The sequence below is a fragment of the Carassius carassius genome, chromosome 11 (genome assembly GCF_963082965.1).
Source record: "Carassius carassius chromosome 11, fCarCar2.1, whole genome shotgun sequence".
NCBI lineage: Eukaryota > Metazoa > Chordata > Actinopteri > Cypriniformes > Cyprinidae > Carassius > Carassius carassius.
In genome coordinates, this window is record NC_081765.1 from 29,256,424 (window position 1) to 29,280,059 (window position 23,636).

The 23,636-nt window shown below is 37.0% G+C and overlaps 2 protein-coding genes across 6 annotated transcripts in view; both read left to right on the plus strand.

Moving 5' to 3' along the window:
• The window catches only part of LOC132153160 (nck-associated protein 1), a 51,023-nt gene extending 41,197 nt beyond the window's left edge, over nt 1–9,826 (plus strand). For 4 of the 5 annotated variants that reach the window (XM_059562466.1, XM_059562468.1, XM_059562469.1 and 1 more), the window contains 10 exons: nt 33–163; nt 313–410; nt 1,401–1,494; nt 3,104–3,186; nt 4,485–4,565; nt 4,637–4,730; nt 6,964–7,080; nt 7,237–7,346; nt 7,525–7,614; nt 8,874–9,826. In XM_059562466.1, coding sequence (XP_059418449.1) covers nt 33–163; nt 313–410; nt 1,401–1,494; nt 3,104–3,186; nt 4,485–4,565; nt 4,637–4,730; nt 6,964–7,080; nt 7,237–7,346; nt 7,525–7,614; nt 8,874–8,990 — 1,015 coding nt within the window. In that variant the 3' untranslated portion in view covers nt 8,991–9,826. The remainder of the gene's footprint in view (nt 1–32; nt 164–312; nt 411–1,400; nt 1,495–3,103; nt 3,187–4,484; nt 4,566–4,636; nt 4,731–6,963; nt 7,081–7,236; nt 7,347–7,524; nt 7,615–8,873) is intronic. The other variant, XM_059562467.1, reaches the window with a different exon arrangement.
• A 1,121-nt stretch (nt 9,827–10,947) lies between these two features.
• LOC132153161 (secreted frizzled-related protein 3-like) lies at nt 10,948–14,919 on the plus strand. Its single transcript, XM_059562472.1, has 7 exons — nt 10,948–11,833; nt 12,404–12,442; nt 12,569–12,625; nt 12,885–12,950; nt 13,114–13,318; nt 13,391–13,454; nt 13,926–14,919. Exons 1-7 carry the CDS (start codon nt 11,377–11,379, stop codon nt 13,998–14,000), a joined length of 963 nt encoding a protein of 320 aa, XP_059418455.1. The 5' UTR covers nt 10,948–11,376; the 3' UTR covers nt 14,001–14,919.
• Nucleotides 14,920–23,636: the final 8,717 nt, after the last annotated feature.

Consider the following 23,636-nt stretch of genomic DNA (forward strand, 5'->3'; position numbering starts at 1 on the left):
TGAACTTTGGCTTGATGTTAACCTGTGTGCAGGTATCTGGAGACTCTACTGCGGCAGGTCAGCAACGGTCACATCGCTTACTTTCCTGCCATGAAGGCCTTCGTCAACTTACCCACAGAGAATGAGCTCACCTTTAATGCAGAGGAGTATTCGGACATATCTGGTGAGGGGATAAGCACTCTACAAGAACACTTTTAATAAAGGATTTTCTTGTTTAGAAACAGTACACAATGTTTTCTACAGCTAGACATTGATTATATCCACAATCAAACTGTCATAGCACGTCTAAACGCTCTTGTCTTGGTCTCTCAGAAATGCGCTCCCTGTCTGAGCTGCTTGGTCCGTACGGGATGAAGTTCCTCAGCGAGAGCCTCATGTGGCACATCTCCTCCCAGGTGGCTGAACTCAAGGTGAGTGATAAGGGTCTCCGAGGAGAAAGGTCTGCAGATCTGACTACTTTGCCTTCCTCTGATAGCCTTTCTGAAGCACAATTCTCTGTTGGAGACGGCCTGAGGGCAATTAGAGCTTCTTTTTAGTCTCCCTATTAAACAGTGATTCCAACAGTCACTATTTTTTTTTTTTTTTTGTCTAGACGCCGAGTTATTGCATAACATTTAGACAATGACAGCTGAGAACTGTCAGCAATGATGAATTAACCACAACTGTAATCAAACCTGAACCAAATGTTAGTTTGATTACATTGAAGTTAAAGGGTATGAATGGTGTATTGTTTGCACTCCCTGACATAACGATTAAGGAATGGACTGCTTTTTCTTGTGCAGTTCATCTGTATGTATGTTTTCTCTTTCCAATATGCATTTCACAACCACCAACCAAAATGTGTGAACACAGGCTTGGCTCATGTGAGTGATGTTGTACCATGCAACCCTCTCTCCTTCAGCTGAAAGTAATTTGGGGGAAAAAGAACCAAGTTTCCTATCTGACCCACAATCAGCTGTGGAGTGAAATGGTTTATTCTGCATTGCTATTCTGCACCATGTTCACCAAAGGACTTTAACGTGGAACATGTTTTTTCTCTTAGAGCTCAAATTACGCAAATCATTTGTTCACATGCAAACTTGTTCTTTTGCGTTTCTTCACTGTTCCCGTCTCAGGCAGTTTCATGCCTTTAATCGGCTACTGTTCAAGATTGTTCTGCTTAGGTGTTAAAAGTAATTTTCTGTGTTCAAAATTAAGTTCAATCAATAGCATTTGTTTCGCATTTGTTGATTCTGATAATCAAATTGTCATAAATGCTGTTAGATTTGTTAGATTTTAATTAATTTTAAAGGTGCATGTAGCTTATGATGTCCTTGTCTGGAAAGATGTACAGACTGCTTCAGACCTATTCAGATAATTCTTCTGCTAGTTTATCATACGGTCTTTTGTTTCCCTTGCAGAAACTTGTGGTGGACAATGTGGAAGTTCTGACCCAGATGAGGACCAGCTTTGACAAGCCGGACCATATGGCAGCACTCTTTAAGCGACTCACATGTGCGTATCTGTTGTGGGACTTATAATTATATAAAATACAAAAATCAAAAGTTGGAGTCAGTAAGATTTGTGAAGAAAAAAAAATTAAGACTTTTATTCAGCAAGGACACATAAAAATGATCAAAAGACTGATCTTGTTCAGATTAATCTGCCCATGAACAACATGTAAAAACAAAGCAAACTGTGTTTGGTCATGTTTTATGTCTTCATGTCAAAGTGGTCAAGGAATCATACACAAAGCTTCAAACCCGATTCCAAAAAAGCTGGGACACTGTACAAATTGTGAATAAAAACAGAATGCAATGATGTGGAAGTTTCAAATTTCAATATTTTATTCAGAATACAACACAGATGATGTATCAAATGTTTAAACTGAGAAAATGTATCATTTTAAGGAAAAAATAAGTTGATTTTAAATTACATCGCATCATCACATCTCAAAAAAGTTGGGACAAGGCCATGTTTACCACTGTGTGGCCTCCCCTCTTCTTTTTTAGAAGAGTCTGCAAACGTCTGGGGACTGAGGAGACAAGTTGCTCAAGTTTAGGAATAGGAATGTTGTCCCATTCTTGTCTAATACAGGCTTCAAGTTGCTCAACTGTATTAGGTCTTCTTTGTCGCATCTTCCTCTTTATTATGTGCCAAATGTTTTCTATGGGTGAAAGATCTGGACTGCAGGCTGGCCATTTCAGTACCCGGATCCTTCTACACAGCCATGATGTTGTAATTGATGCAGTATGTGGTCTGGCATTGTCATGTTGGAAAACGCAAGGTCTTCCCTGAAAAAGACGAAGCTGGATGGGAGCATATGTTGTTCTAGAACTTGGATATACCTTTCAGTATTGATGGTGCCTTTCCAGATGTGTAAGCTGCCCATGCCACACGGTTGTCCTTGTCCTTGTCCTCTTTAGTCCGGATGACATGGCGTCCCAGTTTTCCAAAAAGAACTTCAAATTTTGATTCGTCTGACCACAGAACAGTTTTCCACTTTGCCACAGTCCATTTTAAATGAGCCTTAGCTCAGAGAAATGCCTGCGCTTCTCGATCATGTGTTGTGTAGCTCTCATGAAATCCAAAATGAGCCAATATTTGGCATGACATTTCAAAATGTCTCACTTTCAACATTTGATATGTTATCTATATCCTATTATGAATAAAATATAAGTTTATGAGATTTGTAAATTATTCCATTACTTTTTTACTCAATTTGTACAGTGTCCCAACTTTTTTGGAATCGGATTTGTATATTAATATTGTGAGAAAATTTTAAATATTGTAAATTTCCATTCATCTCCATGTACCCCAGGTTGAGAAGCCCTGTATTAGACAGTAGCTGTTTGGAAAGTCATGGTATGAGCTCTACTAACTCCCACCCGCCCCCACTCACTGCAGACTCTGCCCTCAACACAGAGCTATTTGTGCTATTTATTATAGCTTGTCCTCATACAGTCATATTACTGAGCTCAAATAAGAGCAGGAATTTAGAAATCCCGTCTGAGGAATGTGGCCCATATACACACCACCTGCAGACCTATTTTTAGTGGTACTAAAGGAGGAAAATGGCCTATTTTTGGAAGTTATTAATATGACTTGTCTTCTATTTCTGTAGCAGTTGACAGCGTGCTGAAACGGATGACCATCATCGGCGTGATTTTGTCGTTCCGCTCTCTCGCTCAGGAAGCTCTCAGAGATGTGAGTTTTTATCCAGACGTCTTGTCTCGTCTCGTCTCGTTTCTCTCGTTACTCAGTCCACACTCACATGGACATCATTTCAGCTTAACAGATGGATGCTGTACGCCTTATAGCTGACATCTTGCTCAATACAATCCTCTAATATTTGCTTTTTTTCTTCCTTGAAATGCATAAGATGTTATGTAGAATTTCCAAGCCACTCTTTCTCATACAGTAAACATGGGTGATCATTTGTACTGCCAATCTCCAAAAAGCACCAAATAAGTTGTCTATATTACTGTTACGCATCTTCTGTCATGCAGTGCAATGCAAAGTCATGCAATGTCTTGTGAAATGAACAGAGCTTCTGCAGCTCTCAAATCTGCTTTGCATTCTCATATATATTACCGTAATATTAACGTGTTGTTATCAACTAAAACTAACAATATAAAAAAATATGTTTTGTTGAATGTAAGTAAAATCTTATAAATAAAATACAAATAGTATCAATAAATAGAAAAACTAATAAAAATGGCTAAAGCACAAAATTATTAAAACTATTACTAAAATTAAAACTGAAAATATATATATTTACTCACACAATCATTATACATATACCATATTTTCCGGACTATAAGTCGCACTTTTTTTCATCGTTTGGCTGGTCCTGCGACTTATAGTCAGGTGCGACTTATTTATCAAAATTAATTTGAAATGAACCGAGAGAAAACATTACCGTCTACAGCCGCGAGAGGGCGCTCTATGCTGTAGACGGTAATGTTTTCTCTTGGTTCAAAAGGAATGCGACTTATAGTCCAGTGCGACTTATATATGTTTTTTTCCTCGTCATGACGTAGTTTTGGACTGATGCGACTTATACTTAGGTGCGACTTATAGTCTGAAAAATACGGTAAATATATGCCTTTAGAAGACTTTGAATGTAGCACACACAAGTGGTTCTCAAAAACAAGTCTCTCTTATCTGACACACTCAGTTCAGTTCATGTAGTCTCTCCCTAACGAGCTGATGATCTGAATCAGGTTTGTTAAATAAGGTAGACATGCAAAATGTGCAGAGCAGGGGGTCCCCAGGACTGGGAATGAGAACCAGTGAATCATTATAGATGTATTTATGTGGGGTTTTTTTGTGCTTTTCAAAGCTGGGTCCTGTAAATCACTGACCGTTTTATTTTAAGGAAACAGACGACTCAGACATCCTTCTGATTTCTGTGTTTGAAGCAAGTAATATTGGAATGAAGTGAGGTTGAGTAATGTTGTAGGCCAAATGAGCTCTAATCACAGATTTGTCCTTTTCTCCAGGTGCTGTCCTGCCACATTCCCTTCCTTGTGAGCTCCGTGGAAGACTTCAAAGACCACATTCCTCGTGAAACTGATATGAAGGTAGGTGACATTCAGACTTGCCGTCAGCAGTAACGACGGGCCGCCGGACCTGAAGTTCTCCCTTTTCTCAGGTCGCCATGAACGTGTACGAGCTGTCTTCTGCTGCAGGCCTGCCCTGTGAGATCGACCCTGCTCTGGTAGTGGCTCTGTCTTCCCAGAAGTCTGGTAGGTTATTTCAGACCATTAAAATGGTATTGCACATCAGGCCATTTCAAACCCAGATGTACATTTTTGGCATCAAAATATAAACTGGCTCAGTTTTTTCCTTGTCAGAGGAAAATAAAATGCTGTAACTGGAAGTGCTTTGGTTTTGGCCTCTTAAGAAAGTGCAGATTATGTCGATATGCATCAGGTGGTGTTGCTCTAGATATGTTAGAACGCAGAGTGTCCACTTTTTGGAATTCACCTTTTATCAGCATTTGCTACAAAAGAGGTAGTTAACGGAGTTTGACGTCGGTGTGCACGTATTTGTAAGAAAATCTGAACAGGAATTTGTTTTCCAGAGTGCACTTTGGTGCTTAAATCTAAAGACCATTTCATGCTAAATGATTTACCAGAAATCTCGTATTAAGAGCTTGGACGCAAGCTAGCTGGCTGTAAAAAAGGTTTGGTTTGTGTTGAAAGGTTAAGAGGTATCACATGGTTTATATCGGGTCAAATACTGCAGCGTTAGGATGCTCACTTGCACTGTGATTATGGTGTAACCTCACACTATAATACACACTCAGAAACATGCATTACATCCACACCCATGTTCACTTTAATCACAGTATCAGTTTACAATGTCTTATTATTTCTGTGGTGAATGATTTCACAAGGAAGTTTCAAACCTCACATGGCCAGGCCTATTTTAACCACAACCTCCAGAGTTAAAAATAATACAAATATCTGTGCATAGCAGATCTGCACTTTAGTGTCTCATGAGTGTCGTTTTCGGTGTTGAAGAGTAGCTAACTAAAAGCGACACTACTATCTTTTTTAGTAGTGCAGTAAGAACTTGGTTATCTTCGCAATAGCATTGTTTTGCCAGTAACTACAACTTTTTGTAACAGTGCAATGTGACAAAATAATGCTACTTGATGTATTAATGCGGCAAGCATTTTTTTTTGGGGGGGGGGGGGGGTCTCTCTATTACAATGCAGTTTTACAGACTGAGGCATTAATCAAACTTAATTTTAATGAATCAGTTTATTCAGTCTTGTTGTTCCAGAGAAAAAAAAGAGTCACTGATTCATTCAAGTCTATGCAAGGGATTTTACGTCATCATTTAATGGAAATATTTAGTTAAATGCTGCTGTTTATCACAATATTTTTAATATTATAATCAGTTATATAAAGTATGTTTTATTTTATGTTATTTATTTATAAGTATGGCGTTTTATTCCTAATACATAAACTATTGTTATTTTTTAAAACATAATGTTATCAATGTATTCGTTTAGACTACTACAATGTGTGCTCTCAAGAGTTTTTATTTTGAAAAAGAAAGAATTGATACTTTTATTCAGCAAAGATGCATTAAATTGCTCAATAAAAAAAACTGTTATAAAAAAATATCTGTTTCTATCAAACGCTGTTCTTTTGAACATTTTATTCATCAAAGAATCCTGAAAATTTCCACACACAAGTTTTCAACATGCTGAAAATTCAGCAAAGCCATTACAAGAAAACATTTGAAAATATATTAAAATAGAAACCTGATAGAAAATATAATTTTTTTAATTGCAGTAATATTTCACAACATTTGTACTGCATTTTATCAAAGTTATGAAGTTTTTTTTTTTAATTTGAAAAATATATTACAGACTTGTAAATGGAAACTTGCACTATATCGCACTATTCTTAATCTTTTGTAACCTTACTGTAAAGCGTTACCACTACTTGAAATAATGTGCATCTTTGTGGTTTGCGAAGCTTCACGTTTCATAGTAACTTCCCTCGCACAGCTGTTTGCAGATGCATTTGTCCAGCATTGCTTATCAGATCCTCATCTGGCATTAGAGCCCGTTCGAGGAATCAGCTTCCTGAGAAGAGCCTTGTGCACCTAAACATATCTTATTCCACATAGCAGCTCTCCAGAGCTCCGGTGAACAGATTTCATTTTCTCAGAGCAGCTCAGACCCTCCAGGGCCTCTTGGCCAGAGCCGATGTTTTTGTTGTATTCCCCTGATGGTTAAATCCAAACGTCTTCTGTTTACTATCAAAATAGCGAGTCAACTCAAACTAGACTTAATTGAATCACACCAAATGCTGTTGCGCTAATAACATAAATAAGAGTTAATTTTTGGGCATTAGTGCCGTTTTTCTTGGCTCTTTGCACAGATTTTCGGACACTGTCCAGAGAGAGAAATGTAGTTTCTCTGCCATCTCACAATACTCGATTCTCTGTTTGTAACAGAAAATATTAGCCCAGAGGAGGAGTACAAGATCGCCTGCCTGTTGATGGTCTTCGTGGCTGTTTCCATGCCGACCCTGGCCAGCAATGTGATGTCACAGTACAGTCCCGCAATAGAAGGTACCAATTTTTACATTTCAGCCTCGCGCTGAACCGCTGCAAATGAAATCATGTTACATCTGTGCTGTTTGAATTGTGGTCCGCTGGAACGACACGTTTTAATGTGCATGGCATTTATCGTGTGTGTGTGTTTTATCTTTCTCTAAATCTTTTAAGGTCACTGCAACAACATTCACTGTCTGGCTAAAGCGATAAACCAGATTGCCGCTGCTCTGTTCACTATCCACAAGGGCAGCATAGAGGATCGCCTCAAAGAGTTCCTCGCGGTAAGTAACAGTAATAGTAGTAGTTGTCCTAATTCCAGGCTTAAAGCTTTTTCATTTCCAATACTTTTACTACACAACATGCCATTTACATTAACATCTCAACAATAAACACTCAATTAGTGAATCTCTCTCTCTTGTTCTTTGCGGCTTAATAAACCCCTGTAATTCTGTCCCACAGCTCGCCTCCTCCAGCCTGCTGAAGATTGGACAGGAGACGGATAAAACCACTACACGCAACAGGGAGTCTGTTTACCTGCTCCTGGACATGGTGAGTGAATCCACCCCATCCATTACAAGACAAAAAAAAGATTATTAATGTTTATATTATGTGTTTTTTAAGTATGTGATATACTCCTGAAAATAAAAAATATTTGGCTATTTAATTATTTATTATTTAATTATTATTATTTAATTATTTTTTGTTTTGTAGAAAAATTGAGATCACAAGTGATTTTTAAAGAAGTAAAAGTCTTTTAAAGAGAACTCCACTTATCAGAGTTATTGTTACCATGGAAACAGAAATCACAGCCTGTGAATGATGTGATTCTTTTTCCTATACATGTTCAGACAAAATACATTTGGGGGAAAAAAGATTTTCATTTTAAATAAAATGCTTGTTTCATCAATGAATCCTGGAAAATATGCATCACGATTTCCACAATAAGAATATTAAGCAGCAAAAATTGTTTTCAACATTGACAACAAAATTTCACCTGATCAGCATATTAGAATGATTTCTGAAGGATCATGTGACACTGAAGACTGGAGTAATGATGCTGAAAATTCAGCTTTGATCACAGGAATAAATGACATTTTAAAATGTATTACATAGAAAATAATATTTCACAATATATAAATAATTATTTTGACTTTATTTTTAAATAAATGCAGCCTTGGTGAGCATAATATATATATATATATATATATATATATATATATATATATATATATATAATTTAGAAATAATTTTTATGCTTAGCAATGACTGAAGTCAATAACGTCTCAGTGTTTCATGTCATGAGTAGTTAATTTCCTCAGAATAGATATTAATTAGTCCTGTCTTTTTCCGTATACTTTGTTGCTTTAAACCAAATGCTGTGAGAATTTGATTGAACCAAACAATCCCGCTCTGAGATCAATGTTTAGAACTGAAGAATGTTTTGAAATCCCTGTGGAGAAAATCAATGGGGAAAACACTTAAAAGAACCAAACCAACTGCTTTGGTTGCACACGATTTCTCCATACTTCCATCGTTTTGTTCTGATGACTGGGAAAATGTGCTTAGGACTGTTTCTGTTGTTTGTGTCTGAGAGTCACGCAGCTCTTTTGATCTGTAAGGCTTGAGGGGGATTTGTCCATGGGATTTTTCACTCTTTGAAGCGCAATCTGCAGGATGCGTTGAATTAGAGTGTAATGGGAAGTGAGAAGGGGTTTTTATCAGGATGAGCCCACGTGTGTCAGTTGCAGCAGAACATCCCAATCAAATCACCCTTACATCTGTTCTGAACGTGATTTGTTTTTGGCTAGATCGTTCAAGAGTCACCATTCCTCACCATGGACCTCTTGGAGTCCTGCTTCCCGTACGTCCTGCTCCGGAACGCCTACCACGCCGTCTACAAGCAGTCTGTGTCTTCTTCAGCATAAGAGTTGCCGTGTGTAGAGCACTCAAGCAGCGGATACTTCAGCCCTCATTCCATATTTCTCTGTAGGATTCTCCAATGTTATAGTCTTACCAGTTCAAGACTTTTAATGGGATCAAAACTTTTATGACACTGAATAAAGAAAAGAATATTTGTTTATTGACCACTTACAGTAATAAAGTTTGATTCCATGGACTAGTTACACTAAGTATCATTTTGACCTCTTGTTTTTTTTGTTTTTTTTTGGTTTGTGTTTTAATTTGCAATGGTTAAACATGGAAACAAACACATTAAATACTTAATTGTGTATGTTGGGACATGGGGGGAGGGTGAATTATTAAAAACTCTAAATCATGCTAAATGCTTGTTACGATAACAGATGCCTCTATGAAACCGTGATTCTTTTTTGATGTTGTTCTAGTGTGGGTTACTGCGTGCTTTCTCTCTCTCTCCCTCTCCCTCTCCCTCCCTCCTTCCCTGTGAATTTGCATTTATTTCATTACATTTTGTGTTTCTTTGACATACTTGCCAAATTAATGGATATAACAGTATCTCATCTGGATTGAAACGGCAGAATTGTGCATAACTACATATTCTAAAAGCAACCTAGTGTTGTCTGTACAAAGCATAGTATAATTTTTTTACTAACTTTCATGATGCCTTGTGGCATTGACACTCCATTGTACCGGTCTGTAAGCTATAATAAACATTCTTACATATTTATTGAATGTTTATTAGTTGTTTTCCCCCTCCTCTCCCTTAACCGGTTTTATATGTTTTGGATTTTTTGGAAATGACAATGTATCTTCCATAACATGAATAAACATCAGGTCAAATGCAGTTTGACTGGTCCACTTTAATGCCGTTTAAGTGATGTAAAGTATTTCTGATAATCATGAAAAACCCGGAATTAACAGTATTTATTTATTTTATTTTTTTAAGAATTCAGTCAAACCAATTCACATATTTGTCTAAATGGTTTATTAATAGATCCTTCTCAATTGTATTATTATTATTGATTAAAAGTCCTTATCCAGAGGTCACTGGCAACTTTAAAGGTAATGGGAAATTTATTTGTCAAAAAGTGGGAACCCTGTAACAGGTTGTATGTGTGATTTTGACATTTCATTATGCATCAATATGAAAAATGGCTTCTATATACAGCATTTTTATAATTCTGTTTGTAGTCCAAGCTGACTGGAGCATTGTTATTTCTTTGATGGGAGGCTGCTCATCTAAATCTTCACACATAAACTGAGCCAAAAGGCAGTTTTTTCGATTTAAGAGTAAATTAAGTGATGTAGTTAACATTTCTTGAGGAGACTTTAACATTTTATTGTACAATATAAATTACCTACAGTCATTTCTCAAATATGCCGCTAAGCATAAGATGCAAAAATGTTCTACATAAAGACTACAAACGGATGTCTGCTTCTTCAAGAACACAACTTCATATCCTTATGGTAGTTGTAGTTCAGTAACTTGCTAGCAACCCGCGATTGTTTTTTGTTTTTCTTCCAGAAATCATGTCTGAGGTATGACCGTGTGCTTTGTTGTAAAACGTGGAATGAATGTTAACCATAAACCTTATTTTACTCGTAAATAAATAAAATATAAAAACACATTCCCAGGCGAATTACCCTGGTCTTGATTTCACGATTAGAGTTGTAACGTTTTAGTGAAAAACGTAGGCTACCCTAATTTCTCCATATTTTAATTCAAGCAGTATGGCTTAGCCTACACAATGGGCAAAAACATCAACTCTGTCTGAATACAAAAACATGCAGTTCATTAATTTCCTTTCAATATATTATTTTTTGTACCTTTTTGTAGCGTCCTAATCAACACAGAGAGATGTTGATTCGAGGTCTGCCTTTAAATTAGCACCTCCTTATGTCTACAACTCTATGTACTATTTGACTTATTCAAGCAGCACTTTTTGTGTTGGTTAAAGTCGTTTACGGCAGCAATAAGTCAACAGTGTCGTGTTTGAGGGCGCAACAGGAGACTGAAGTGATGGAGGAGGAGGTGGGCTGCTCTTATTCCTCCTCCTCCAGCTGCTTCCAGTCGCTTTCTGTCAGCAGGAGCTGGAGGAGAGAGCAGTTCACCAGCGCGCTCCTGAAGAGAGGAACCCAACGACCGTTTCCCAGGAGAGAAATTATTTCCCCATTATCATTTCAGCGAGAATATATATATAAAAAAAAAAACATGAGCTTTCGTTCTCGGTTCATCTGATACAATACTTCAGTATGGTGAAGTTAGTTTGAGGAACGTTGTTTTGGGGAGCTTTTACGCGCAAGAGGCTCCAGCTCTCCAGAAGATCTTCGCATGCTTTTGGTTAATTATAAATAGCTTCATCTCTCAACTGTGGGTTTTTTTTCACCAATAATATGTTTCCCTACGAGATGTTCATCTGCGTCCTGGCCGTCGCCTGTCTCCTGGAGATCCCCCGAGGCACCGCGGGCGCGTCCTGCGAGCCCATCCGCATCCCCATGTGCAGGTCCATGCCGTGGAACATGACCAAGATGCCCAACCACCTCCATCACAGCACGCAGGCCAACGCCGTGCTCGCCATCGAGCAGTTCGAGGGGCTCCTGGGCACCCAGTGCAGCCCGGACCTGCTGTTCTTCCTGTGCGCCATGTACGCGCCCATATGCACCATCGACTTCCAGCACGACCCCATCAAGCCCTGCAAGTCCGTGTGCGAGAGGGCCAAGCGCGGCTGCGAGCCGGTCATGAAGAAGTACAATCATACCTGGCCGGAGAGTCTGGCCTGCGAGGAGCTGCCCGTCTACGACCGAGGAGTCTGCATCTCACCTGAGGCGATAGTCAAGGCGGAGGGGCCAGGTTATTCATGCATTTATCACTTTTGTCATTTATTTATTTTTTAATAATACATACGGAGAATTCAGGTCAGTTATGATAGTCATATAAGTATCAAAAAGTGACCCAAGTTATGAAAATTTACAAATTTACTTATGTAATATATAGATACAGATTTTATTGTATGCATATAGTGTGTAATATGTTTATATGTAAAGCGTGCGATCATTTTCAATATTATCATTGTCATCATTATTATTATAAGGCATTAATTTAGATAATTAGACTTTTGTTAATCTCTGTATCAAAAAGTGGGACATTTTGATTATATTTTTACACTGTAGTGATTATGACATCATATTATATTTTATTATATTATAATGAATTATGTCTTATTGGGGCACTTTTGACAGTCATCTCAGTTTCCAAAGGTGCTAATTTATATTCATACACTTTTGTTATGTCTTATATCATGTAAATAGTTTGTACTTCATTATTTATTTATTTTTTTTAAATATCTGCAGTCATGATCATCAATGGAATTGTGTTAAAACAATTTTGTTAAAATAATCTTTAAATTCCTCTTCCCTAAAGATAATCCTTACTATCAAGACCCTTCGAAATGTAACCCTGGTGAGATCATGTTTTGATAACTCTGAATTATTGTTTAACATGGCGAAATTCAAAGAGGGTATTTCTGGAATACATAGATGAAATGCAGTTTGAAAATTAAACTTTCTGGTTCTGGTTCTTGTGCAGAAGGAAATCCAGACTTCCCAATGGATTCACACAATGCCAACTGCAAAAGAGCGAATGGTATGCTATTTGAGTATCAATACTTTTTATAGTTTTATATGTATATTTATTAGGATTTTTTGTTTTGTTTATGTGCATAATTCTTAAATATTAATGTGCAGATATGTTATACATGCATGGTATAGCAAAGTGCTTTAATGTCTATATTTGCTGATTAGATAAACAAAAAATATTACTTTAAAAATAACATTACTGATTTACTATAGTTGTACCTAAAATTTCTGAACATAAAATCTTTTACTTTTTTTTTTTTTTTTAGATCGGTGCAAATGCAAGTCTGTGAGACTTGCTAAAAAGACATATTCAAAGAACAATTACAATTATGGTAAGGACTGAAGGTTATCTTTACAGTTTACCTTGTGTAAAGTTCTTGATGGTCTCTTGCTTTGTATTTCTTACGTATTCTCTTTTCTTAACAGCAGTTTAAATCTAAGGCTACTTTTTGTGATTCTTAAAACGCAACACGCTTTCATTGTTCCTCTTTGCAGTCATCAGGGCAAGAGTGAAAGAGATCAAGACTAGAAATCACGACCTGAGTGCCATCGTGGAAGTCAAAGACGTCTTGAAGTCCTCTCTGGTCCACATCCCTCGAGACACCGTAACTCTTTATTATAATTCTGGGTGTCTGTGTCCACCGCTGACAGCCAATGAGGAATATATAATCATGGGTTATGAAAACGAGGAAAGCTCCAGGTAGCGCCTGATTTATGCGATGAGGATATTCATGGATTATATTCCTGTTCTCATAAATAATTTCTCTCACAGACTGCTGCTCATTGAAGGATCCATTGCACAGAAGTGGAAAGAAAAATTGGCACGGAAAGTGAAGGTATTAAAATATCTAAATGTCATTGCATTAGATGTAAAATATCAAATCAAGCAGGAGCAGCAAACAAACGATACTTGATGATGCTTTTATGAGTCAGTTTTGCTCCGTGACATTTAATCAATGGGTCTTAAGGTGATTTTTAATGGAAGTATGAATTAATATCTCCTGAATTTCACACAGGTGTCATATAGCAGAGTAACCATGGGTGTAAAGAATTATGTTAAGAATGTGAGTTAGATATATACATATATACATATGGATAGATAGATAGACAGAAATAATATCTAGCAAGAAAATGTTTTTCTTCTGCAAACTTGCCATAGAATAAAGTATCATTAATTTCTGTGTTTTGTGGCTTTGACCTGCTGACATAAAATCGAAGACTGTAGAGCCTTTGAATGAGAATATGGAAAGAAGCCCCTGATGCAGAAGGCAATGGGAAGTGACTAATGTTTTGTGTGTGTGTGTCAGCAATGGAACCGGCTTTTGCCTTTGGAGAGAGGAGTAAACTCAGACAAGAGCAACCCGAGACGGAGCCGCCACTAACTGTCCTTCGAAAAACCATGAGGACAAGCCCAAGGGAGAGAAGAGGTTCAGAAAACTGAAAAAATTGCACTATTGTACTTTTTTGTTTTTACTTTTTCATTTTTGGCTGAGACTTGTTTTTTAGTCGTTGCTTTGTTTTGTCGTCGTTATATTCTCGTGAACAAAATGTTGCCTTTGCACAAACAAAATGTTGGTTTGACATTGCTGTGTATACTTGTCGGGAAAGGGTGGTGAGTGTCGGGCAGCGTTTGTCCATCAAAGTGAGAAGGAATGAACGGGAGGGAGGAGTATTTTTCTAGCGGCGTTGAGGTGGAGAGTCACGGAGCTGCCAGTGTGCTTTGACATGACGCAGCGCTCCATTGAGCTCTCTGTGTACAGAGTCAACAAAAGCGGTCTCATCACAGACTGAATTTTCCCCTCGGGAGGTTTAATCGTTCTTCTGAAGAACAATGAACAGTGTGGGGAGAGAGAGAGAGAGAGAGAGAGAATCCTTTGGCAGAGCACAGGGATGTCGAGATGATCCAAGACGAGGAGTGTGTAACATTATTGTGGATGAAGAAAACAAGCTGTTGGGCTTTCTGAATGGTGTTAATTTACAAAAGACAAAAAGCTTTTTACATAATTCCTGTAGTTCTTTTCTCTTGTAGATATGCTTGATCTTAAATGTCATTCCTAGGAAGAAGTCGCATTTGTAAGTGTCATGCAATTGAACTGGCTATTATTGTACAAACTGTACATAATGCTTCAGAATCCACCGTGAGCCCATTATCAGTCTGTAACTCAGTTTACATCTAGCTGATGACACATCCATGTTTGTATGTTAATGACATCAATTTCGCAAATAGACATTTTGTCTTCCAAGACAAACAAGAATATTTCTTCACTGTACTTTCTGTTCAAGTAAAGCTGTTTAATTTTACTCGGTGTGACGTATTTATTTTTATTTACACAGAAGAGACATACTGAAAAGCAAGATACATTTACTTGAGAAGCAAAATGACTTAAGATATTAAATAAATAGTTCAAACAAAACTTAAAATTAGCTTAAAATTGCAATGGATACTCTGGAGTGAATGGGTGCCGTCAGAATGAGAGTCCAAACAGCTGATAAATACATCACAATAATCAAAACCCCAAAAAACTCCACTCTATTAATTAATATATTGTGAAGCAAAAAGCTGTATTTGTAATAAACTAATCCATCATTAAGACATTTTTAACTTAAATCTGTTGCTTCCAGCTGAAATATGAGTCCTCTATCCATAATATTGCTTTCTCCAGTGAAAAAGTCTCATCTGAAACAGGAGAGACATATGCACAGGTCAAGCTGTGTTTACAGTTTACATTTAAAACGCCTTGATGAACTTCTTACAAACATGTAGCTTTTCGCTTCATGACATATTGATCCATGGACTGGAGTTAAGTGGATTATTGTTTTTTTTTATTTTATCTGCTATTTGGACTCTCATTCTGACGGCACCCATTCACTGCAGAGGATCCATTGGTGAGTGTGAGACAACGGGTCTTTGCAGGCCCGCTGTAAGTCGAAACTGGGTTTGCCCCCCAAAATAAAAATAATAAAATAATCCAAAAAAATATATAAAATATGGTAATGCTCGCAGAGATGTAAGGTGTAAAGTGATGTTTATTTACAGTGCTAGAGAGGTGATGTAATGCTACATTTCTCCAAATCTGTTGCAATTAAGAAATAAAATCATCTACATCTTGGTTGGTTCTGAGGTAAGTCAATTTTCAGCTAATTAAATTTTTTGAAAATTCCATTAACATGGGAAATAAAACTGTGCTTGTCAAACCATTTCATGGGATATTTAATTTAAGAGTGCTCCAGGTAAGTACAGGTAAGTAAATTTCACTATATTTTCATTTTTGGGTAAACCATTCCTTTAAGTCTCATCTTTGTGGTATTTATCAAAATAGATTTATTCTTAAAACAAGAAAAAATCTGGCAATGGGCAAGAAAAAATATCTTGTTTTCCTATTGAATTACTTTTTTTTTAAATTGGCAGATGTATTTCATGTTTTAGGCATAAACTCATAATTTTGATACATTTATCAAAAAACAAGACATGATATGTTAAGTCATTTTGCTTCTCAAAACAAAAGGAAAAAAAAAAGTAAGAATATCATGTAGTTCATCCACACTGCTCTGAAATCAAAACTAACCATATTTACTTAACTTTAAGTTGAAATTATGTAATTCCTGCAACATCAAATTTAGGAATGACAAATAATGACTGTTTTCAAGCAGGTTTCCTTACCTGAAAACTCCCCTCATCTTCCTTTGGCTATTAGACACTGGATAGAGTGCAAACCAAACTAGCATGCTGTTGTTTTGTGAAGCATTCCTGCTGTCAGGGAAAGAGAGAGAGTCTCAATATCGCGGGTCAGTACTGGGCCTGGCACTACAGTAATCTACAGTAATAGTCATACAGAGTTACTCTTTGTAAGCAACCTGCTCCAGAGAGCTGTTGCAATGACCACTGTAGACCCCTTGTCCACAATTAGGCACAGGCTGCAATACAAGAGCATGTTTAGCACACACAAATTCTGCTCTAACACAAAAGAGTTTTAAAATAACAGGAAACATATCTGACACTGTTTACATTTTTCAAATGAATGTTCTGTCTTATTATGCATGATTCATTAGTGCATGTTATTCCAAATAAAACATGTATATGTACATGTGTGTGTATATATATATATATATATATATATATATATATATATATATATATATATATATGTATATATATATATATATATATATATATGTATATATATATATATGTATGTATGTATGTAGTCTTTACCATTTTTAAAGTTTGAAGTTGAAAAAACTTCTAAAACTAAATCCATAAAAAAACATATTCTTTACTTGAAACTATATAAACGTTAATTGAAATAAAAGTATAAAAAATATAAAAACCCTTAAACTTATTTTATTTCAGCTAGCTGCCAAGTCTACATTTCTCATTTTTGTTTAGTTTAACTTGAAGTACTAAAACTAAATAAAAGTTAATAAAATGAAATTTACCCTTCTTCATTCTGTTTTCATTTCATATTTTCTATATTCATGTTATTGATCCTATTGCCAATGATTAATCCATGCAAACTTTAAAATCCTTTAATATCCTATCCTATGCAAAATTATATTATTAGATGCATTTTATTGCTTACAAACAGCATTGCTCTTCTTTATCTGAACAGTGCTGACCCATGTTATGTCATGCTGTCAGTTCCAACAGATGTTTTTGAAAAAGTACTCAGTGACAAAATGATGTATGTAAAGGGCCGGCGTTATCACAGGCAGGGGGTTTATGTGAGAATTAACATGAAATGGATTATTTATTGCGACATATATTGACCAGCCTGTCTTTGCCTGAGGATCTTATGGTAAGAGTCACCATAACCGGGGCTAATAAATGCCCTCACAATCAGTCTGTCCTGCAGCCCTCATATTTTAACCTGTTGAGATTATGCGACATGTGGGAGCCATCAAACAACATAGCGGCAATGTAAATCTCCTGTTTCCGTTTCTCTAGAGCTGCCGGTGGAGAAGTGGAGGGGAGCACGTCTCTTCTCATTCAGCATCTGGCCCTGCGTCAAACCAATGGCGGCCTCCCCAAAACATATCACTGACTTCACAAAAAAGACCTGTAATGACTACCAGAGGAGCACTTCAGTGAGGCCTAACTACAGTTAAAATCAACTTACGCACCATCACCGGATTGGTTTGACATCCATTATGCATGAGAAGGGAAAGAATGGCAGGCGATGCACTGATGTGTTCATTTTATGATGCTGAGCAGAAATGTTCCTTCTAAACTGATGTTTGATGTTGCTTCCATGCCGATGAAAAAGAAAACCTGTGCAGCAAGGAGACAGAAAGATATTAAAGCAGACAAAAATATGCAGAATAAATAGATGGATCGAGTTTAAATTCCATGGAGTTACATTTTTATTCAATCTCAGTGTGTAACTAAAGCTGTGGAAACATGCATCACTTAAGGCCTAAAACTGTAATGTTCAAGTACGTGAAAGCAAACACTAGCTAATTTTATGGGTCTGATGTGTCTGTAAGCAATAAACAACATAACGTAAGTGCAGATTCTTAGTGTGCATTCAAGGGACAAATTATTAACTTATTCATTTGTGTGACTCATGTCATGTATACTTATGGATTTAATATATTGTTACTCAAGGGGGCGATAGAGCTACCTTCAAATATTTGAGCCATAAAAAATAAAGTGAAACAAAAATAAACTCGCATTGAATTGTGGTTAAAATCAAACTTGTGTAACAACAGCCATTTGCTTTCATGTACGTGTTGGTCATATTCCACAAAAATATTGTTATTAAAATCTTAATATAAATGTGTATATATAATTTTAATATAAACTGTAAAAAATGAATAAAATATATTTTATATTATTATATTCAATTATATTTAATATAAGAATATGTACTTACAGCAATAACTTATAATTGACTGTAAAGTGTAAAGTATAGGCATATGTAACAATCTTGTAATAAAAGTTATCGCTACAAAACTCTCCAAAAGTCTTTCGTTGGCACAGCACACTCTGCTTGGGTCTGGTGCTCAGAAGAGTAGCAATAAAAATATGATTTGCTCAGCAAGAACAAAAATGAGAAAACACTGCTGAGCAGAACAACTCTAACCTTTATCCAGAACCGCTGACAATGAGAACTGTCCCCGGACCCCCGACAGGACCTCCTCGCACTCCTGAATACTGAGAAAGTATCAAAGACTTACTGACCTTCATAACTCACAGCATAAAGAACTGCTGACAAGAGAAACCGTCCTTTTGGGTCTCTTTTTCCCTTTTAGACATTTCCTGTCACACCGTAGGGTCTGTGTTCATGAATATGAACGCTGATCAGAAACACATGTTGAAATGTGTGTGAAAAATCTTGGAAATGTTTCAAATGTGAGGCCAAGCTGCAATTACATGCTGAGAATAGTTTTTTTTAAGGTCACTCATATTTAATTTGTATCTTTCCATTAAATCTACGTTTTTGTCAATGCATGAATTAATTAATGCAAAACTAACTCAATAAAGATTTGTATTCTATATTAAACCAAATTGATTGACAAATAAACCCTTTCATTCAACGTGACATTCTTTAAAACTGAATTATTATTATTATGCCCTCTGATACATCTGGAGTCGTCATATATTTTATCAGTATTACGTAAAATGCGTAAAACAATTTAATTAGGAAAAAAGAACAGAGTGCACCTTTCAACTGTTCCGTGATAAGAGGTTTTCTTTGGGTTTCTGCTTCTTCAGTACGTGTTAACAGGGAAAAAGATATTCCAATGCTAATTAAGTTTTGCACGCAGAGGGAATGAAATGGGCATAGACAAGCCAAGAGTCACTTAGTAATAACCCTTGCCAAACAAGGCAACAGTTATGCTTCATACATAATTTCAGCTTTTATAGGGGAGGTAACCCTTATTTTATATTTAACACATTTTGGGAATCAGTATCCCCTCTATATAATATAATTAAATTTGATGGCTCAAAGCATGTCCCTGCACTCTTACTTGCCATTAGTGGTGAAATTATGAGCATTTCCACTCTGAGATGATTACACAAGAGTGTGATCTGTCTTTAGACTATTTCATTAAAAAAGCAGAAACATGTAAGTATTTTAAAAGGGGAAAAAAATATTGCTATGTCCTGACAGAAGGAAGAGGTTCATTTAAAAATGATACCTCTTTTAAAAAGTGCTTACTTTCATTAAACACAGCCAGATATTTCCAATTTGTTTTCCTCCTAAAAAAATCAGGCAAACGGTAAAGTCAGCCGTCATCCTAAAGGTCCTCTTATTTCACCCGCTCAACAACAAAAACAAACACAGATTGGTGAGTTTTATATGTTTTTAATACACATGCTTTATTTTCTGCCATGAACACTGAGTTGATAATGGTTTCTATTTTAATATCTTTTAAAATACAATATATTTCTGTGATGAAAGCTGAATTTCCATCAGCCATTACTGCAGTATAAAGTGTCACATGATGCTTTAAGAAATCATTCTAATATGCTGGTTTATTAATAGAATCATCCACGTCATGTTATTCATCAAAGAATCCTGAAAAAGGTATCAGCACAACAGTTTCCAGCACTGATGATAAATCAACATATTAGAATGATTTCTGAAGGATCACGTGGCACTGAAGACTGGAGGAATGATTCAGCTTGGTTAAAGGAATAATTCCCCCCAAAATGTTTCTCACAAACACAAAGCTTTTCACATCCCAAGATGTCAACTGATGGGCTGTGTGGATAACTTGTGGATTACTGTGATGTTTTTAATCAGCTGTTTAGATTTTCATTCTGACGGCACCCATTCACTGCAGAGGATTCACTGGTGAGCAAGTGATGTAATGCTACATTCTCCAAATCTGTTCCAATGAAGAAACAAACTCATCTACATCTTTGTTGGTCCGAGGTAAGTACATTTTCAGCTAATTAAAATTTTATCTGCCGATACAATCACAGATACCGATCTTTTTTCATCATGTAAAATGATTTATAGTGATGCTCCAATTAGGATTTTTTTTTTTTAACAGACAATCATTCAGGGCTTGAATTTCATTTTCATTTTTGAAAATGAGGGGAGTTCCCCTTCTTAAGTGACTCTTGTGGGGGGTGTTTTTTTAATTTGAGTTTTTTTTAATATATGTATAATTATCTAACCTAAATGTTTGTTCATGCAGTCTATTTTTTTTGTTTTTACAGTGGGGCAATTGTTTCGCAATGGCTTGCACACATGTGAGGCGGTCTTATGTGTGTGCGCTTTGAGTCTACAAGACTTAAAAAGAAATGCAAATGATAAACTTTAGTGATGCTACAACACTGCCTCGAGAGAGACTGCAGATCAAACTTCCCAAAGTGATTATCGTCCGATAGCGGTCGGTAGCCAATCAATCTGGGCACTCCTAATTTATGTATGTTTTGTATGTATTGAACTTTGTCAGGAATTCCGAAGCTTTGGAAATCTGTGGAACTTTCTGTGGAGTTCTGATTCCATGTGGCTGTTCAGATAACTGACTCTAAGCACTTTCGTGTGTGGCCTCAGTCTGATCTCCCTTATTGTGGGAACATGAATAGGCCTATTGCACAATGCAGTGCAGGACTATTTTGTTGAAATCAAGCCTGTCGTTTCCAATTAAGCATCAAAAGAAATCTGTGTCGCTGAATAAGCAACACTTAATGTATGTTGCCATTTCGGTTAGGCACCCACAGAGGGCCGTGCACATATGCGTGAGTCTCCTCTGCAGGTGTGAAGTGAAGGATGATGAAGGCTTGTCTGGACTGTAGAGATCCAGCTCAAATGCATTGCAGATGTGTGATTTAGTCTGCCTAAGTGTTGCTGTTGCAGAACGTTAAAACATCTGTACAGCTTGCATTTACAGCTTCTTTTCTTTGGCATCTGTCACCGAAAAACAACTCTGCCCTTTAATGAGGCCAAAGACAAGTGGAAGCTTCCTGAACCCCGTGTGGACACTTTTAAGAGGACATCAAAACCTCAACAGCTGCTATCCGGTGTGCAGAGACTGCTGGTTAGTCTTAAAGAGTTGGTTCATGCAAAAGATTACATTTTGGGATCATTTACTCACTCTCGTGTTAATTTAAACTGCTATGATAATATTTCTTCTTCAGAACCATTTGAATTGTGACCAATTGTGCTGAAGAATTGTGCTCAAGATCTATCTATCTATCTATCTATCTATCTATCTATCTATCTATCTATCTATCTATCTATCTATCTATCTATCTATCTATCTATCTATCTATCTATCTATCTATCTATCTATCTATCTGTCTGTCTGTCTGTCTGTCTGTCTGTCTATCTATCTATCTATCTATCTATCTATCTATCTATCTATCTATCTATCTATCTATCTATCTATCTATCTATCTATCTATCTTTTAAATATATACTTTTATATTCTTTATAGATTTAAAGCCTTCTGAGCCTTAATACCTTCTGAAGTCACAAGACAGATTTGCGTGAGAATTTAGATCAATATTCACTGAAAACCATCTTCTGCAGCTGGCAGATGTCATTTAAGGTCACATAAATAGTCATTTTTTGGGTGAACGGGTCCTTTAAACCATTACAGTCTGCAGCAGTGGACCAGGTAAGAGGTCTAACTTCCATTTCGAAGGGATTTGTCATGGTTCCTGCAGCAGTGTTTCTCTGAGCACCACATTCTTCAAGACTCCCACAATTCAGCCATTATGCTTTGTCTTGCATTTTTCCTACTAACTTTGTATATGAATTGATTAATTATCTGTAAACAAACCTATTCCTCCGAAGGGAAAAGTCAACACTAATTGCTCAAATATAACCTGCCTTGAGGTTTTGAGGGCTGTGTTTGCTTGCAGACGAATCTGTTATGATAAGATCTCTGCAATGATAAACAGCTGCAAGCTTTCGGATTTGCTTTTGAATGTTCTGTAAAGCCAATCATGCAGGACAGACGTACTTTAGAAAACCTGCTTACAAAACCTCAATTATCATGTTTACATTGTCTGGACAAATAGATGCTTTACCAGTGGGTATCTTATTTACTTACTCATTAACATCAAAGACATTTCACATCAAACAGGAGACTTACTGAAGCTGATTGGGCTTAATGGGCTTGGAGTTCTTAGTTAATTCAGAGTTGAAAATTCAGCTTTTTTTTGTAAAATGTTATTTAAAAAAGGGCTAAATTTGGGCAAAATGTTAATTTAAAAAAGTATAAAACTTTTATCATGGTATAAATTTCTAAACATTTTTATGATTGTCCAAAATGACGTCGGTATTTAAAAACATGTATTGTTTTTTTTTTCAGTGAACTCTAGAGTTCCTCTCGTAAAAACCACATTGTGGTTACAAGGTGCTACAACGCGCTGACGCCAGACCTGGGAAAGTGCTGCCAGCCGAAAGAGCCTGTCCAGCGGCTCCAGGTGGGATTTTTCCTTCTCCGAATGAAAGTTAACGTGCAGCGATCCCGCAGGAATCACCAGGGCAACCGCAGCTCTGGGAACGCTGCCTCACCTGGGCAGGACATTCACACGGTTCCCATGATTCCTTTCCAGTGTTCTCTAATGGTCAAAATGACCCTGAACAATTACTACTGAACCTTGCTTTAATTTGGGGTGTGCTGCTTTTTATGGCCTTCTCCCCACCCTGCGTGTTACCCATGATTTCATAAGCGCTGGATGGGACCTGGCGGTCAGGGGGGTACACTGGGGTCACGCTGCTGAAGGATTTTCTTCCAGCGCCTATATGCAAGAAGCCAAAGTAAGCAGCATGTCCTGGTGTCTGTGCAGTGGCCACGGGTGTGAGCCCTGTTCCAGCGCCCATGCCAGGACACACTCTTCACACTATGTCCTGACGGACTGACACAGGGGCCGCCGAGCCCTTTGAACCCCTCCTTTCTCTTCTCCCTTACTAAATTGATGGAGTTCGGATGAACTTGGACTGGATTTAGATCAAAACCTAAATAATAACTGGACAAAAATAACCATTAGCATTCCCATTCGTCTCAGTACAGGACCTGATTGATGCCATCTTTGCCCACACTGACTT

What these genes read in the sequence shown, in the direction of transcription:
- LOC132153161 (XM_059562472.1), top strand. Translation starts at nt 11,377, where the DNA reads ATGTTTCCCTACGAGATGTTCATCTGCGTCCTGGCCGTCGCCTGTCTC. An exon ending in CCCTTCGAAATGTAACCCTG is followed by an intron (nt 12,443 to 12,568) that starts GTGAGATCATGT and finishes GTTCTTGTGCAG; the next exon opens with AAGGAAATCCAGACTTCCCA. An exon ending in AAAGAACAATTACAATTATG is followed by an intron (nt 12,951 to 13,113) that starts GTAAGGACTGAA and finishes TCCTCTTTGCAG; the next exon opens with TCATCAGGGCAAGAGTGAAA.